Source organism: Ctenopharyngodon idella, chromosome 5 (assembly GCF_019924925.1).
Source record: "Ctenopharyngodon idella isolate HZGC_01 chromosome 5, HZGC01, whole genome shotgun sequence".
NCBI lineage: Eukaryota > Metazoa > Chordata > Actinopteri > Cypriniformes > Xenocyprididae > Ctenopharyngodon > Ctenopharyngodon idella.
In genome coordinates this window covers 5282332-5301474 of record NC_067224.1, presented here as the reverse complement: position 1 = coordinate 5301474, position 19143 = coordinate 5282332, and the positions used below count along the sequence as shown (strand labels likewise).

The 19143-nt window shown below is 36.1% G+C and overlaps 1 protein-coding gene across 1 annotated transcript in view; it reads left to right on the top strand.

Moving 5' to 3' along the window:
- The window catches only part of LOC127512797 (transmembrane protein 47-like), a 32974-nt gene extending 15448 nt beyond the window's left edge, over positions 1 to 17526 (top strand). Inside the window, exon 3 of the mRNA XM_051894112.1 lies at positions 15624 to 17526. Within this exon, the coding sequence (XP_051750072.1) occupies positions 15624 to 15805 (182 nt within the window). The 3' untranslated portion in view covers positions 15806 to 17526. The remainder of the gene's footprint in view (positions 1 to 15623) is intronic.
- The last annotated feature ends 1617 nt before the right edge of the window (positions 17527 to 19143 follow it).

Sequence of the window (19143 nt, the reverse complement as noted above, 5' to 3'; positions counted from 1 at the left end):
TTCTTTATTTAAGAGACATGGTAATATTTTATGTATTTGAGGAGCAGAGAAGAGTGTCTTGCATTTGTTGTGTGTCGAGTCATAGCCAGTACTGCCTTAAATAGCCTGTGTGAAGCACTTCATCTTTAATAACATGAGATTTTGGCCAAATGACAGAAAAAAACTGAGCGCCCACATAGCTACAATAAACTTTATAAGCTGTAAGTTGATGAAAACGTAATGCGATGCACTTACTGCCTCAGATGCGGCCATTCTAACGATGGACAAAACACGTATGTCCGATATTCGTTGGTCAGAAACCTCATAACTCCATTTAAACTTGATTTTGGTAAAATGTTAACAATATAATGTAGTATCGTCAAAAGTACTGACCGCGATACCAAGTCGGTACTGAAATTTTCCAGTATTGACTTGCATGGTGTGTGTGTGTGTATATACATGTATACGCCCGACAGCGATATGATATGATTAACTTTGCATATTTATTTTCTGTGATTTATCAAAAACAGGGCAATGACAGAAATTAACTTTCCAATTAAGGGCCAATATTTGATCTCCTAAATTGAATTCCAGGGGCTTTTTCCTAACCATATTAAGTGTATGCATCATCTTAGAGGTGACATGAATGCATTTACACTGTAATTGCAACTGAATAAGTAATGTTATCAGATTGTTTTAAATATAAAATCTTGAATATAGAAACATTGGTAACACTTTATTTTAGGGTGTTTTAACTAGTTGCTTATTAGCATGCATATTACTAGCACATTAGCTATTTATTAGTAATTATTAAGCACATATTAATGTCTTATTCTGCATGACCTTATTCTACATTCTTAATCCTACCCAATACCTAAACTTAACAACTACCTTACTAACTATTAATAAGCAGTACATTAGGAGTTTATTGAGGGAAAAGTCGTAGTTAATAGTGAATACATGTTCCCTATTCTAAAGTGTTACCGAAACATTAAATGATATAAAAAATTTATATTTTATCTACTTTATCTACTAGTTTATCTACTTATAATTTGAAAGAAACTGTTGCCATATACCGATTGCAGAAAACTAATTTAAATGCAGTTGATGCCAAACTAATCAACTTAATCGGGTTAACAAAACATAATTGTATATTTTTGTGTTTTTCCTCAAATAAAAACAATTTTTAAAAAAATCCACGGAAAACATGTTCTCATACAAAGTATATGCTACATTATCTGCAACATAGATTAAAAGCGTACTGTAGCTAAAGTAACATTACAAAGAATCAGAGAATTATTTTCAGTGAGCAGAGTCTCGTGGTGCCATCCCAAGGAGGGATAAAATCACTTTCCAGAACATTTTCATTCACTGTTCCTTGCTGGTGGAATGATCTTCCTACCCCTATTCAGACAGCTGAATCCCTGATAATAATTAAGAAATGGCTGAAAACTCCTCTCTTACATTTAACTGCATCCTGCTGACATAAAAAAAAATCTTCTATGCTTTTACTACTACTTATATCCTTAGCTAGTTTGAAACTTTGTATTGCTAAGACTTCTCGTGTTACTGCCTCCTTAAGATGGAATTGCTTGTTGTATTTGTTAGTCTCTTTGGAAAAAGCATCTGCTAAATGAATAAATGTAAATTTGCATTTTAAATCAAATTTACTTTTAAAACTACACCTATTGTGGTGTTTCCTACTTGTCGTCGATTTTGTCACCACACACCACTGACATGCAGGTCACTGCCTTTTACATTCGTGTCCAGTTGGGTTCAAAAATAATTGCTGTCAGGTCACACTCGGATTTAATTTCATCGGGTCTGTCTCGGGTCAGGTTTTTCTCTTTAAAATATTTATTGGGTTCAGGTAAGTGGGTTGGGTGCAGACCTTATGACCCTTGAGAGTATAAATCACTATCCAGTTTCACTGCCTGGAAAACGACAGCATGAACATTCTGCAAAATATATCCTTGTAATATATGTTCCATGGAAGAAAGTTTGGAACGACATCAAGCTGAGTATACGATGACAGAATGTTTATTTGCTTGACGAATTATTCAAGCATGTATTTAGCAATTAAAAGGGCAGAACAGAATCTGAGGGTTAAAGAAAGGGAGGATGTGAGAGAAATTCCTTCCTCTTTCTGTTTTTCCCACCAACCACTTACTTAATGCATGAAGAAATGTGTTCCCACACCAAAAACCACCCTCTCCCCTCCTCTCTTTTCCCAGCCCTGACTTTCTCATTCAGGAGTCTGCCATACTCTGTTAGCTCTGGGTGGATTCTGGCAGTGTGAGGATTATCCTTATATGAGAGTGCAGGGAAAAGATAGAGAGAGAATAGAGAGGTTAAGGATTTTAAAAGCTGCTTCTGATGTGCCTTGAGCAACGTCTCCAGTGGCTTTGACTTCTAATGCCAGAAAATTACCTTCAGAAACAGCCGACTCTACATCAAATAAAATATGCTCTAGATGAGAGCGGCAGCTCCCATGAAACCCCATGAACTAGCTATTATATCAGAGTGTGTGTGTGGATCTGAATTTGCACTTCAGGAATGCATGTTCCATGTGAGAAATCACATGCTGTTCCAGAACCTCCGTTAGTTTAATCATAACAATGGGGTAATGGTACGGGGCAGAGGACATAAGCAATCTGATCTGAGGTCAGCACTCTGTTATACTCACTAGAGTGCTAACAGAGTACAAAATATTTTTTTTTTTTGCCCCACAAAAACATTCAAGGTCATACCAGCCATGAAATTATATTTCGTTCAACATATTTTTACTCAAGGTTACACTTTATTTTGTTGGTCCACTTTAAACTTTCTACTAACTACAAGTAACTTTGTAACTACATGTAAACTAACTCTCATTAGAATATTAGTAGACTGTTAGGTTAGGGTTAGGGTTATCAGAATAAGTTGACATGTAGCTGCAAAGTTACTTATAGTCAGTAGAATGTCTGTTGGTGGAGCATCAAAATAAAGTCAGACTGACAGCAGAAGGTCTGGACTCCATAGCAGCTTTCATTGGCCAAGGCCCACCCAGAGGCCATCTGACTGACATGTAAAGCAACCAATCACAGATTGTTTTGTTCTACATCGTGTTTAGGGGTGTGAAAATGTAACGTTGGTGTCCCTACAATAACAGACTGGTGTGTAGAACTCTTGAACGTATTTTGAAGAATCTATGCCGCAAACTTTATATACTTCATACTTTTGAAAATCCAGAGTTTCGTTGATCCTAATAAGAGCTCATTGTCACAGTTGTAAACACGACAGCTTGCTTCTTCCATGAGGGAGTTTGTCGTCCTGACAGCTTTGTTTCCAGGCGGACCGTTACAGAATGCGACACGCACGTCTCCTCGAAATCCTGTAGAATTCAACTAATCATTTGACAACCTCGAAACTCCTGAAGTGTTTCCAATTTTGTGTGCCAAATGTATCAGACGTTTAGCCAACGGTACATGCATGGGCATGACGTCTGAGGCTGAGACTAACCTAATACTACAGTCTACTACTACTCTGAGTGTTACTCATAGTTAGTAGAATGTCTAAAGTGGACAATCGAAATAAAGTGTTACTGAAAAAATAATTTAGTTAAAGGATTAGTTCACTTTAAAATGAAAATTACCCCATGATTTACTCACCCTCAAGCCATCCTAGGTGTTTATGACTTTCTTCTTTCAGACGAATACAATCAGAGTTAAAACCACCTGTTTGAAGCTCAAGAAAGTGCATCCATCCATCATAAATGTACTCCACATGGCTCCGGGGGGGTTAATAAAGGCCTTCTGAAGTGAAGCGATGCATTTGTGAAAATGTATAGTTAGAAAAATATCTATATTTAACAAGTTATAAAGTAAAGTAAAAATAACTGTAATGCCTCTCACAGTTCAAAACACTTACGCTACTTCCTACACCTTTGCGTCAGTTATGCTTTTTTCGTAAGTTGAATACGGAAGGCGGTCTGACGTGTTAATATATGGATATTTTTCTTACACAAACGCATCGCTTCAGAAGGCCTTTATTAACCCCCCGGAGCCACTTGGAGTATGTTTAGGATGGATGGATGGATGTATTCTTTTGAGATTCACACAGGTGGTTTCCATGCACTGCCATTATAAAGCAGTGTTAATATAACTCCGATTGTATTCGTCTGAAAAAAGAAAGTCATATACACCTAGGATGGCTTGAGGGTGAGTAAATCATACGGTAATTTTCATTTTTAAACTGAACTAATCCTTTAACAAAACAATTTAACTAATATTGTTTCTGTAAAGCTTCATTTTGATAGTCCAACCTGAACTAACCTGAACCCTACCACCTTACCCTACCACTAGTTGTAAAGTTACTTATAGTTATTATAATGTCTAAAGTGGACCACAAAATAAAGTAACCATTTTTTTTTCTTTTGTTTGTTTTATTAGTTTTATTCAGTGTACATTTCCTGTTGTCTCTATGTTCCTAAATTTATCATTATCTGATAGTTGTACATTTATATACAACATGTTCTCCCTTTAAATGGCTAGCTAAAAGGTTAGCTTTACTGTAAGTGTTCAGTAGTAGCTTGTAGCTTGGCAAAGTGCAGTTTCAATGTATATTCCCCAACACTGGTTTTAAGAATGCCTTATGATCCAATTGCTGGAAATCTTATCCATCAACCAACTGGAAAATAACATTTCATGTATTTGCTGTTTTATTTACTCTCATTCGGCTCTTGGCAAGTGTTAATTTTGGACCAGGAGTACAGCTGTTCTCAGTGGTACCACACTCACTGTTTACACATGCATATGTGTTTGAAACGGCTGAGAAAAAAATCTGCTTTACTTGCCAACAGTCTTTTGACATTATGTAAGACATTTCCTCTTATGTAAGACAATTCTCCTCACTGGTGCACATGATGCTCTCAGCTGTCTAGGAAAACAGAGGGAAATAGATGGAAAGATGAATCTAGTTTTTTCAGACTGATGAGAATAGAGTATACTCTTAAAAATAAAGGTTCCCAAAGAGGGTTTTTGCAGCAATGCCATAGAAGAACCATTTTTGGTTCCCCAAAGAACCTTTCAGAAGGTTAAAAGGACCATGTTTTTCTTAGTGTGACGAACATTTTAAAAATCTAAAAGAACCCTTCTCCACCATAAAGAACCTTTTGTGGAATGGAAATGTTTCATGGATGTTTAAGGTTCTTCTTGGAACCATTAATGCCAATAAAGAACCTTTATTTTTATGAGTGTAGAGAAAGAATCTGCCTGAATGGCAGTTTGATATATCGTTTACTCCTGCTGTCCAGTCAACTTTTCCATGTCTCTCTCTCATACTCTCCATCTCCTAACTTGTTGGAGCTGTGGATTAGTGCAGTGGTTTTCAATCCTGGCCCTGGGCACTCACCTCTCTGCACATTTTGTTTCGCTTAAGATCCTGATGTATTCAAGCAAAACAGAACAACTGGTGTAATATCTTTTAGAACAAAATCAGGCCACAATGAAGTTTGCCAGAAACTTGCCAGAAAAGTTTGTTCCGGCTGGTAAACTTTGTTGTGAAATTCTTTGTTGTGGAAATCTTCTCCAGTTCAGTGTGTCGAAGTTACACCATGTCATAACCAGACACAATGCTGTGACATGTGATAAATGGTTTCTATTCCATGTTAATCAGAGTTTTTGTCCTAAAAAGCAATACACAACGAGCGACAGGATTCTACTTTAGAAATGACTTCTATTTCTGCATCATTACTGCTGGAACAACAACATACAAAGTATGGCAATTATAATCTCAGGTACTGATTATGTGCTTCATTTAATATTAAACGAATTTAATGTGACTTTGAATACACTTTTGCGTGACTTTTATAGCCATGCTGAAAGCGACAATGAATAATTCAAAGAACGTTCAAACTGTGAACTCAGTATGCATTCTATGACCAAGATTGTTTCACTCGGTATGTATTTTTTAATAACGTTAAAATGATTTGTGTACTTTTATTGACTTTTTTTATGCACATTTCATTTCGAGTGCAGTGCTCTTGCACAGAGAGCTCCGCCCATACTCTCTTCTGATTGGTTGTGATATATTATTTTGTCATGTCTCGTAGTTGCGTCTTGTCTGGTGTGGACAGACAAATTGCTTGTCACTGGAATCTTAATGCATCGCATCTGGTTAAGACGCATTTTAGACATGAGCAATTAGTAGGAGTAAAAGTTATAATTCTAATTGGATGCAACAGTGACACTAAACTTTCATGTTTAATATTGTAAAGCTTTCTTTAAGGGCATGTTCACACTCTGGTGTGATTGCTCTGTTAGTGCGGTTCATTAGAATAAACGCTGCCATCCGAACCCTGGTGTGCACTAAACAAGCAGACTCTGGTGTGGACCAAAGTAATCTAAGTGAACAAAAAATGCTTAGGTTTCTTTAGGTTTGGTCTTAAAAATGACAGAGTAAACGATAAGCAAACCAGGACTAAATGTATCGTTTTCTTTTTTGGTCTGGACCCAAAAGGGAACCGAACTACAAGTGTGAACTAACCCTAAAGCAATCTGTTGTATAAAGTGCTATATAAATAACATGATGTGACTTGACTTAACTGGAGTGCTGAATTGTGGAACTGTTTTCTTTTTGGTTTGAAGTAAATTAATCACATGCTAAACAGTCCATAATGTAAACCGCTGGGAGAACACAGACTGTTTTCATTCACTGTATTGCATTAAAAAGTCAAAGATTTTTAATCTTTCCCCAATTCTTGTGCCATGACTGTGGGGCCGAAAACATTTATGACATAACCATGCACATTTTCTAGACCAAATCATTCTAGCGTTTAAAGGATTAGTTCACTTTCAAATTAAAATTTCCTGAAAATGTACTTACCCCCATGTCATCCAAGATGTTCAAATCTTTCTTTCTTCAGTTGAAAACAAATTAAGGTTTTTGAAGAAAACATCCCAGGATTTTTGTCCATATAGTGGACTTCAACAGTTACCACCGGGTTGAAGGTCCAAAATGCAGTTTCAAAGGGCTCTACACGATCCCAGCCAAAGAATAAGGGTCTTATCTAGCAAAACGATTGGTCATTTTCTTAAAAAAAAAAAAAAAAAAAAAAAAAAAAATATATATATATATATATATATATATATACTTTTTAACCACAAATGCTCGTCTTGCACTAGCCTTCTTCATCTTCTTCTTCTTCTTCTTCTTCTTCTTCTTCTTCTTGTACTACTGCACTCCACAGGTCAAAGTTTGAACTAATTCTTATGTACTTGTTCTAGCATATAGTATAAGAATTTAATTCAAACAGTAATACAATTAGCAGCATCCACACTGCCAGAATTCCGGAATTCAACAAGAAGAAGAAGAAGAGAGCTAGTGCAAGATGAGCATTTGTGGGTAATAAGTATAGAGATGTTTTTTTTTTTTTTTTTTTTTTTTTTTTTTTTTAAGAAAATGACAGATCGTTTCATTAGATAAGACCCTTATTCCTCGTCTGGGATTGTGTAGAGCTCTTTGAAGCTGTATTGAAACTGAAATTTGGACCTTCCACCCGGTGAACCCCACTGAAGTCCAAAGGATTGAAAACCACTGGTCTTGTGGCCAGTGCACATGCTCTGACAGGATGAACAGTGATGCTTATATGGAAAACGTGTAATCCACATCTCATTGGTTTTCTATATGAAGGCCAATCCACACCTGATGGCAATAGATAATTCATCAGGTTTGGTTGGATCAGTTTGTTACCCCCGTTGGCATCTATCGGCTCTCTTTTCGCCAATTGAATGTTGAATCGCCATTTGTCGGAGAATGTCTGAGAAGTGATGTACTGTAATCTGGTGGCTGTCAGCATTAGTCAGTGCAGTGTAAATTGGCCTTTATATTGTAAATAAAAATATGCAAAGGCCAAAAAAGATATGTGTCTGTATTTATTAATTTTAAATACTTTTCTGAATATATTTAATATTAATATAATTCATCTCATATAATCTTCTAAAATTCAAGTTTAAATAAAGTGAAAAGATGAGACATGCGGTTGATATGTAGTGACTCTGGTTGTTGTTATATAGCTGCATTTTCTTCACCAGCTGTAATTGCTTTCCGGCCTTATGTGGATAAAAGTCTACTTATGGAGCCAGGCAGGCAGTCATTAAAATGTGTATGTGTGTTGATTCTGTACCCATGGGCCTGAGATAGTTTTCTGTGCAAAAAAGAAAGGAAGCTTAATTTTTGTAACAAACTTGGAAATGTACACGCTCACAGACACAGATTCATTTGTTTATTAGGAAGAAAACAGATGTATCCGAAAGGTCAGAATTTCCAACTTCTTACTTAGAAGAGTGCTGTGAATGCCAACTTGACTTCTAACTTGGAAACTTGGAAGACTTTGCCGAGATGCAGATGTATGATGTCACATGAACATGGAACAGCCAGGGAGATGTACACAGCTGAAGTAAAAATGGACTTTTAAGCACATAAAATGCATCATAAAGTCAACATTTCCACATTACTTCATAATAAAACCAGTTCAGCTAAGACTGCTATGTTAAACACTGTGCACCTAGTGTTTTGATTTGCCTCATTTCTGCTGTTTATCTTTCATGACTCTTCAGCACTTTGTGTCCTTTATTCACTCCACCCACACACTAACACACACTCATTAACTTGCTACATACCTAAATTATTTTCTTACACACAAAAGTATATCTGCTCTACAGTAGCTAAAATACACACATACAACTATGCACAAACCAATTTTCCACCAGTGTTTGTCACCATGAATGAGACTATAATGAGCACATTCTGTATGCATTGGGTGGCGACATACATAGTTACTTTATAAAGAAGTGTGCTAACACTTTACAGTAAGGTTCCATTTGTTAACATAAGATATTGTTGTTATCATGGAGTACCATGCAAAGAAACTTCTAAAGCATCTAATTTAATGATAATTTCAACAACTATTATCATAAAAAGTTGTATCTGTTAATATTAACTAACATTAACAAAGATTAATAAATGCTGTAGCAAATATTTTGCTCATTAATGCAACTAATGGGACCTTATTGTAAAGTGTTACCGTGTGCTTTTCTGAATCCAAACGGGTTAGTTTCAGTTGTATCTGACCCAGACAAATGTAACCATGACACTTGTGTAATTAAATATTTATTGCTATACTTCCGTCCTATTTATAGGCTATCTGTGAAGTCTACTGGTGGATTGTGAGCAGTGTAGAAAGCACACCTGATGAATTGAGCTGAATCTGGTCAACCTAACATCTTTTCACAGAATTTATTTTAGTTGGTGGTGAGCAATAACTGGTGCGTAGTTTCCTCTTTATCCTCCGTGTAATCTCCCTTAAGATGAAGTCATTTCACAAGGCACTGTTATTGAATGGAACATATCCCAGAACATTTTAGTCACAAACCTTATCCCTGCCCTTTTTGGAAAAACAGGATGCGAATGAAAGCATGTATATTTCTGGAGGAACAGCATTACAAATAGAGGAATGTGTCCCATAACAGTTTCGGCATTCCATGCATTTGGTAGGGGAAGTGAAGTTGGGCTTTAATATCCTGTTCTGAAATAAAATGTGAGGTAAATATTCTCAAAAGCATGATATTGATCTCTCTGTTCTTTTTCCTGTGGTACTGCATCAGTGGGTGGGAATGATGCCAATTTAGATAACTGACATCCATGAATGAATTGAAACATACTGTTCTCAACAGGTCTTTTTTAATTTCAACCTTGTTTATGACCAGGTTATGACCATGTGATTTAAATATTAATCTAAGTACCATAGATTATTATGGTTTTTATTTGATTTGGGACACTAGAATGAGTCTTTCCAATCTTACTAATTTTTGTTTGCAATTCATCTTCCCAACCTAGAAATGATTTTACTTTCCCTTAACAGCTTTTCAAATTATTTAATAATTATGTGACAATTATTCCATGGTGTGTATTAATTACAATCTCATTTATGTACTAGCTGTCTCCAACAAAACGTGAACTTTACAAATGTTGGCAAATCCAGCAGCTAGTTCTTCATTCTGAGTTGTGCTGCCTATGGACTTATTAAAAACCTGTGCACTCTGACTCCTGGAAATATCATAAAGCCAGCCAGTTAGACTGGAAGTTGAATTTATATGCGCAGTATGTATCAGACAATCTGAGTCTGAGACCAAGTCCTTGAGAATAGGATTGTTCCAGTTTGTTTGGCTTGGAATGTTGGAATGTCCACCCAACCCCTTCAAAGAATGTAAATGTAAGTTTTTATTAGGGTAATGCTGAAAGAAACATGAACACCATGTATTTTTGTTACATTACTGTCTCCTATCCTAGCTTAATATGCAGTAATATGAAGTGAGCCAATTGCAGATTGATTTACTGAGTTTCTGTGGCTCTTTCAAGACATTGATCTGGGGTGCATTTTCTGTACAACAACATAACTCACTGTTTAACCCTTTCACGTGTAAGTTTAAAAAATTCTAGCTCAGGGGTTACCAAACACATTCCTGGAGCCTCCTCAACACTGCACTCCTCAACGTCTCCTTAATCAAACACACCTGATTCAGATCATCAGCTCATTAGTAGAGACTCCAAGACCTGAAATGAGTGTGTCAGCTAAAGGAGACATGCAAAATGTGCAGTGCTGGGGAGGCTCCAGGAATGTGTTTGGGAACCCCTGTTCTAGCTGATCTAGCTTTTTTTTTTTTTTTAAGGAGACCATTATTTTAGAACATTTGCTCTCGTTTTTATTTTGTTTTTCCTTTGTTTTGTCGTATAAAAACCTTTATAAATGATCTTTATCTTGATCTATAACGCCACCATCTTATTTTGCGCCGCAGTTCAGAGAGTCCCGTCAGTCGAATTTACAGCACGTGAATTCATCAGTTTCTCCCGAAATACATGTAAGTGGCCAGTGAACTGGGATAATAATAGAGTAAACCTTATAGTCACTTAGGCCCATTATGTGTCTGATATGAATAAATGTCGGCAAATTATATTTGAATGGATTGTTATTGCTGCTTCTACTGATGTCTGACATCAGTGAGTATTTTACAGACTCTAAATGTATTGTTTTACGAGTGCTTATGTGTATTTAAATGTCTGAAACCTTAAAAAAAACATAATGTGGTTGAAAACACTGCATAGTTATATGGCGAGCGTGTCCGTCAAAGAGCGAAAGCACAGTTTGAATCTGACAGTTATGTGACGCCATTGAACATTCTAAATCCCGCTTGTGGGACCGCACCGCTCAAAAGGTTAACTCCCATAGTAATAATCATTTGAATTACCTAGGCTAGTCACTGTTTTCCGAAACCGTTGTTTGAAGTTGAACCACATTGGTTCAGAAGTTTAAAACTGTCATTAATGATGTTGTGCAGGTGCTGAAGTAATAACTTCGGACCAACGTTAAATCAAGTGTCTTTTACTTCTAATATTCAAAGTAATCATTTTTATTACAATGACTAATTATGTACATACATGTATTGTACTTATATTTAAAAATGTCTGCATGTAATTATAGCTATGTAGTTACATCTATAATTACGCAGTTGACCCTTCCTTTACACCTTAACCCACCCTTAAACCTACCCGTACCACTAAACCTGTCGCTAACCTTACCCATATCCCACCTCTATAGCAGCAAAAGTGTTTTGCAATACAACATGAAGACAATAAGTGCATTGTACCTAACAATTCATTTTTTGACATAAGTATATGGGTCAATGACATGACAGGTCATTTTTTTTGTCCAAAGGCCTTAATAATAATAAAAAACCAAGATATGAAATCCAAAGTATGTAAGGTAGTACAACTAGATCTCTTTTATTGAATCCAAAAGGTTTTAATTATATTTTGCTACATATAAAGGTATTTTAAAGATTTTGAAGTGTCAAAAGGTCATTCGGTTTAACCGTCCAAAGGCCAATACAGCCATTTCATTTGTGATTAAAAAAATCTTAAAATGTAATAAATGTATGTATTTTTTATTATGGCATGATTTTATAACATCATATATCAACACAGTGCAAAATGGTATTAAAATTATGTGTAGAAGTCGTTGCTTTGTTATGAGAAAGAATGTCCGGAAAAATGAATTTCATTGATGTTGTAACAATTCGGAGTAACCAATATAAAGGGACCATTTTGGATCAAGTCATGCAGTCAATAACATGTGACAGGATAGGACATCATTCAGACACCTGCAAAGGACCACATGGTCATGAAGCAAAGTAACTAAGTCTCTTTGAACTATTTGAAAAATTCATGTTTTCACTTGTCCTGAAACATCAGGTCATTTGGTACAACCGCTATAAAACATGGAAAATGTTGTAATATTTTAATGTTTTATTGTCCTTTTGCTAACTAGCTAGCAAGCTAATTAGCTAGCTATCTAGATATCAGCCTGTTAGCATTATTTGAAAATATTGTCATTCGGTAAAACCGAAATTTTGGTTAAACTGAATGACTTTTTTGGTGACAAATTTTGTCCATCTTGTAAAAAAATGACAAAAAGCAGTGTTAACTGATCATAGAAACCACATAATCTCATTGTTAACACTTAATAAAACTTCAAAATGAATTATATGACCATTATGGGGTTTTTTTTACACTTTTAAAAACCCTATTCATCAATGACCCATTTAGTAGTTTAAAGACATCTAATATAAAGTGGGAACTGCTAATGAATCAAGAATTAATTTCAGATTATTATAACTAATTTACAGCAGAAAGCTGTTTATTTGGAGAAATTTGCATGAAGAAAAACAAGGAATTCCCATTTACGTGCACATTGTATGAGATGTATGTACTCAGCTAGAGATGGACTTTTTGAGATTTTGGGAAAAACTGAATCATTGAACTATGCTGGTAATGCTGTAACTTGTGAAATGCCCGGCACAACAACATTGGCTCAACCAATGGTATAAATTTGGTGGAAGGGCATTCTGTTTGGTCAAGCAGTGCAGATGTGTCAAGCTATGATGTTGATCTGAAAGCAGCGTGTTATTCTGAGATTGAGTTAGTCTGTGGTTTCATTAGCATATTTATATGAAACATATTCATAGGAGCTTTACGGTATATTACTTGACAGCATCAAGAAGCTGTTTCAGTCTCGCACAGAGAAGCAGAGGAGTGTGAGGAGACCCTGAGGGAATGAGCCTCTGTGTGTGTGTGTGTGTGTGTGTGTGTGAGAGAGTGTGTGTGTCATGCTGGCAGGTCTTCTACACATACTGCGCCAGACCCTGCAGCATGGTATGGTAGCATGCACAATTTCTCTTATTAATTTGTTGTTTACAGAGGGAGACATGCTAACTCAAACAGCATTGCTTTGAGTTCTGTCCCCTGTTTATTTGATTGACATGATCCCCTCTTGTTGTAACCTTTCTGGCTGATTGCTTATTAGTGCTACTATCAGTGTCATTATTGCTCATACTTAGGCTTCGGCATTACACAAACCTCCAACCCAAAGAATTAAACATTGACAGACATGTGGGTAATTTACATTTACATTTATGCATTTGGTAGACATTTTTATCCAAAGCACCTTGCATTGCATTAATTAAATTATGAATTAATTAATTAATTAAAATATGCTTTCATATATTTGAGAATACATTAAAATCTATGTTGCAGTTATAATACACCTCTTCTATGATTGTGTTTTTAATTTCTGACCTGGAAATTATTATTTATTTTATTATTTATTTATTTATTTATTTATTTTTGTGGCATAAAGGTAAAAAATGCCAGGGTGATTAAAACTGTTCTGGTATCGAAATGGATAAAAAAGGAACACTTTTTTTTATTATTAATCCTGAAAAGTTTTCACACTGCTTGAATGCTTAAATATTTTTAAAAAAATGTTTGTATGCTAAATAAGTAATCTGGTGCACCCAACCTGCAGTATGTGCAGAAAATAGAGAAGAATTTAGAGAAGCCTCCTGCACACCCTCAAGGCCAACAAGTCTCTTATGCCAAATTTACACTGCAAAGGTGGCACAGAAGTGCTTCTTAAGTGGTAATTAGGTGTCTTTACACAGACTGTTTAGTGCTGCTCAGGTGGCATAAATGCATTTACACAACAATTTTAAGTGCATATTGTTATACTAGGGGCTAGTGTTGTCAAAAGTACCGACTGCAATACCAAGTCGGCATTGAAATTTTAAAAATCTGACGCTTTGAGCACTGTTTAGCGGATTCATAAACACCTGATTGGCCTTTGTGTTCACACGCTAATCAGAAATGTCAGTGATTGGCTACAATGATCAACGCACGGGAGCGTTTGAAAGCTCACGGAAGTGTTTGAATTTGAAAGCGGGAGACGCAGATAGACGCCTGCTTTCAAATGCTTCTGTGTGTATCTGTGTAAGCACTCGGTGAAGAGCGTCATTGATGACTATTTACAGCATGTTTTTGAAGCGTTGATCATTGTAGCCAATCACAGACATATCTGATGAGTGCATGAACATAAAGGCCAATCAGAGGTGTTTACGAATCCACTCAAAGCGTCATGTTTTTAAAATTTCAGTACCAGCTTGGTATCACGGTCGGTACTTTTGACAACACTGCTAGGGGCTGAGATGGGTCAGAGCAGACATAATTTAGTCAGATTTTTTTGCTGCATTGCGTCTTTATACAGAATTTTGAGAGCAGCCTTAATTCAGCGGTGTAAAGACGGCTTTAAAGTATTGGATAATTAGACCTTTTTCATGATAAGGAAAGGTAATTTCGTTGTATAATGTCGTGTGGTGGGTATTTGTAAAAAAAAAACTTTTCACCTTGAAAATTACGTGCAGATGGCACACACCTCTATCTCTCACTTGCACCAGATGCCCACAAATCAGTTAGCACCTCATACTTGCATTTGTTAAATCGAGACTTGACTACTGTAACAGAACTTTGGCTGACTTACCAAAAAGCTCTATCAAATACGTAGTAAGAATTTAGAATGCATCTGCAACATTGTTGAGGCATACAAGACTAAGGAATCATATCACTCCGGCACTTAAATTACCTCACACACTACCTGTGTCTTACAGAATTGATTTTAAAATCCTGTTATTGTTTTTAAATGTCTTCATGGTATTGCTCCTGCATACCTTAGCAATAATATTACTAAATATAATCCTGCTAGATCACTCAGGTCATCTAACGGTAGCTTGCTTGTATCGAAAGCATGGCTAAAAAGATAGAAGTCAGCACTGCTGTTAGGCCTACAGTTTGGTTAAGTAACTGTATTACTTGGCAAAAGAATTGTTCATTGTGTATTGTATTAAGGATGACCTGTTATTCTTTTTTTTTTTTTTTTTTTTTTTTTTTTTTTACATTTTCAACTTTCTTTCATGTGTAATGTTGCAATTTGAGCATGAAAAATGTCTGCAAAGTTACAAAGCACAAGGTCACTCCAAAGAAAGATATCCTCTATATCATTGTGCACTGTTTCTGAACTCCCTGAAGTGCAAAACTTGCAAAACAAAGTATCAAACTTGAACTTTGTAATGCGCTGAAATGCGAAACTTCTTCACATGAGCTTGCTTTTCCTGTCTGCAGCATTTGTTTGTGTATGAATGGAAGTCAATGTAATATAAAGTGTAGTGTGGCCGTCTATTTATGCATTTATTCTGATATGTTGTTTTTTTCTCTTGCAGTGGTCCTCCAGGCATGTGCTCTGGTTCTCTACCCGATCAAATTCATCGATGGCAAAGTCTTGCAAACGTATCACGAGTTCAACTGGGGCTACGGGTTGGGCTGGGGCGCCACCATCTTCATGCTGGGAGGAGGAATCCTATTATGCCTTAGAACAGACATGTATGAAGATGCCATGTACTAAGACAATACATGATCATGCTCACTCAGTAGACTCAAACACTATGCCTGTCAAAGCAAGTAACCAATGTCTATTACATCAAGAACAGGATACCCACATGCAGCACACTCACAACACATACAAACATAGGCTACGTTCCAACCCCATGTTATGAGAATTCATAAGTATTGAATGAGAATTGTGACTGAAACTGACTGAAAATGTATGATTTGTAGGTAAAACATCATGAATATCCCCTCCCTAAACCTAACCCTCAGGGGGGAAGAGACCATACAAATTCATATGAATTTGCAACCAAATATTTGTCATGGGACTGTGTTGGCTGCTTCCCAATGCACATGCTTATGCTATGCGTTGTTTGCGTTTGTGCACTCTTTAAAATAAAAGTTCTTTATTGGCATCTATAGTTCCATGAAGAAAGTTTAACATCCATGGAACCTTTCATTCCACAAAAGGTTATAGTTGAAAAGGGTTCTTCAGATTATTAAAGTATTCTTCACACTAAGAAAAACATGATTCTTTTAAGAACTGTTCACTGAAAGGTTCTTTGGGGAACCAAAAATGGTTCTGCTATGGCATCACTTTTGGAACATTTATTTTTAAGAGTGCTAAATTCTTTTTTCTACTTAACTTTAGGTTTATACATTGAAAAACAGCTATTGTTGCTTCAACCTTGACAGTTTTCTTCAACTGAAACTCTCAAATGAGAGTCATCACAAACGCCTCTGTTTCCATTGTGTGCTGATAAACTTTGAAAATCTAGAAACTAGAAAGAGTATGCAGTCACAGCACCCTTTACTCTTTAAAAAAAGGTTCTTTATTGTCATCTATAGCTCCATGAAGAACGTTTAACATCCATGGAACCTTTCCATTCCACAAAAGGTTCTTTATGATTCTTTTAAAATGATTCTTTTAAAAACTGTTCACTAAAAGGTTCTTTGGGGAGCCAAAAAATGGTTCTTCTATGGCATCGCTATGAAATCCCCCTTTTAAAACCTATATTTTTAAGAGTGTTGGTACTAATTTTATACAATTTTCATTGTACTGTGATTTGGGACATTCTAATTTAGGACAGACAGTATGCGAATTGGGATGCAGCCATATACAAGTACACACGATCTAGCATATTATATATACAAGTACACACACTCTAACACATTACTCTGTTACTCATGTACAGAGTGTGAAGACCTAAAATGAGCATGATGGATTGTTGTTACAAGCTTCAGAACGGATGATGTATGAAGACCAACTGTGTGAACTGGACTGCAAGAATTCAGAGTGTTGAAATTAAATGTCCTGATGGATGTTTTAAGAGATGGGTTTGTGCCATACCCACTTGGTTTGGCCCTTTTTAACCTTTCAGCAGCATATCCCATGGATCTCCTTCAATAAGGAAGGAAAAGTAATGGAGCAAGTTCTCGAGGGATTGTTTTCTTTATGAAAAAGGTATCCAGTATATATAGTTGCTTTTACCATTTTGTATATTTCTTGTGTTGCGCTATATGATAGAGAACATATCATCTTGTTAATGTGTTTATAGTATTAAGATGTTTGGATTTGAAGGATATATATTTTATGTCATGTTGTTTGATATTTGCTGTTTTTAAAATACTAACTAGATTTTGGAGAGAAGACCTTTACTGGGGCTTTACAGCTCAAACATATCAGTTTCCTTTCTCCGTTTTAAAATAGAACAATAAAACATACTGTTGAAAAAAGCAGACTCAACTCGTAATTGACTCTAATTGTTTCATGGTTCAGTGCACTACTATAAGCATAAAAATACAGCACAAACAAATGTTGATTTATTAACTTTTTAATGATACTTTTCTGTATTGAATGAAATGTGATCATATTTAGTATCAACATTCACTTTCACACAAATTGGTTAAATTTAACATGATTACAGCTATCCAAAATAAATCAATGACAAGTTACTTTTTGTGATATTTACAATAGTTCAACAGCAGAATAACAGTCTAAGGTCACAAATATAGACAGTGAATCCAGTTTCGGATTCAGATCATCTCTGGGTAAACTACAAAAATGCGAATTTGTGAAAACAGTGATGTCATGCGCATTCAAGTTCAGTCTATAGGCACGCAGTGTTTCTTTACGAAGTGACATTGCCAACTACTGGCCTGGCAGCAGAATACATTGGGGTTTTCCGTTTTTGGTACATCATTGTCATGTAAACGTATATACTCTAAGAATTTTATGCAACTGGCCTTGCCAGTATATATGGAAGCCCGCTTTCTGCCTCTTTTAAGTTCATAGTTATGTAGTTAGTTATCTTAATACATTTCAGTGTTTGATTCTAAGGACATTTTGTTACTTTTATACAGTAAAATATATGATACAGTTTTGGGTTGCCTATTGTGGCCCATTCCACAAACCCAGTTTGAATGGTTACCAATGTATTTTAGTATACACATATAAATACAAGCTTTAGAATATACAAACCTGTCCTGGAGTTCCCCCACCACTGCACATTCTGTATGTCTCCCTCATCGGACACAGTCACACCCAATTCAAGTCTTGCAGTCTCTACTTATGAGCTGATGACATGAATCAAGCGTGTCAGATGAGGGAGACACACTAAATGTGCAGTGGTGGGGGGTCCCCAGGACAGGTTTGAGAAGCACTGCTCTAGAAGGTCAGGCTGTCACTTCCCCCACCACTGGTTCCCACATCCTGGAATAGCCACTGTTAAAGGAATGTAACACTCCAAATATAAAAGGGCCATTTATATAGCAGGTGTTGGGGTGAGGATGTGGTTAGTCTGAAGTAACAAACTTACACTGTTTTCCTCTTAATTTTTCTTCCCTTTCTTTGTGAGAAAAGATGAAACATTATCTTACCTGAACAACTTTATGAAGTACAGAAAGTGAAAAACTGCCATCCAGTTACAAGTGAGATCCAAAAATGGGTACATAAAGGCTGAAGCTTCAAGCGGGTGCTGTAATAAGCTCCACAGGATGAGCTGCCAGGATATTGATAGTGCTTCTTCAGGCCGTCTAATAGCATTCTATTGTAGTGGACAAAAGCAGCACAAATAGTGGAATGAAACAACAGCATATTAATCATTTGCTCGCAGCATAATTATGAGAGCCTCCCCTCATATGAACCCAGCAGCCTTACTGCCGCTAAACCTCAGAAAACTGCAGCTGGATCAAAATGATTATATATTAAAATTAGTGGTCAAATAGATTAATTGCCTCTAACATAAAAATGTATAAATATATAATGTGTGTATATATACGTATTATATATTGCACATAATATAAACACATATATAATGGAAATGTTCATTACGGGAACGTTATTTTTGAGTGTTC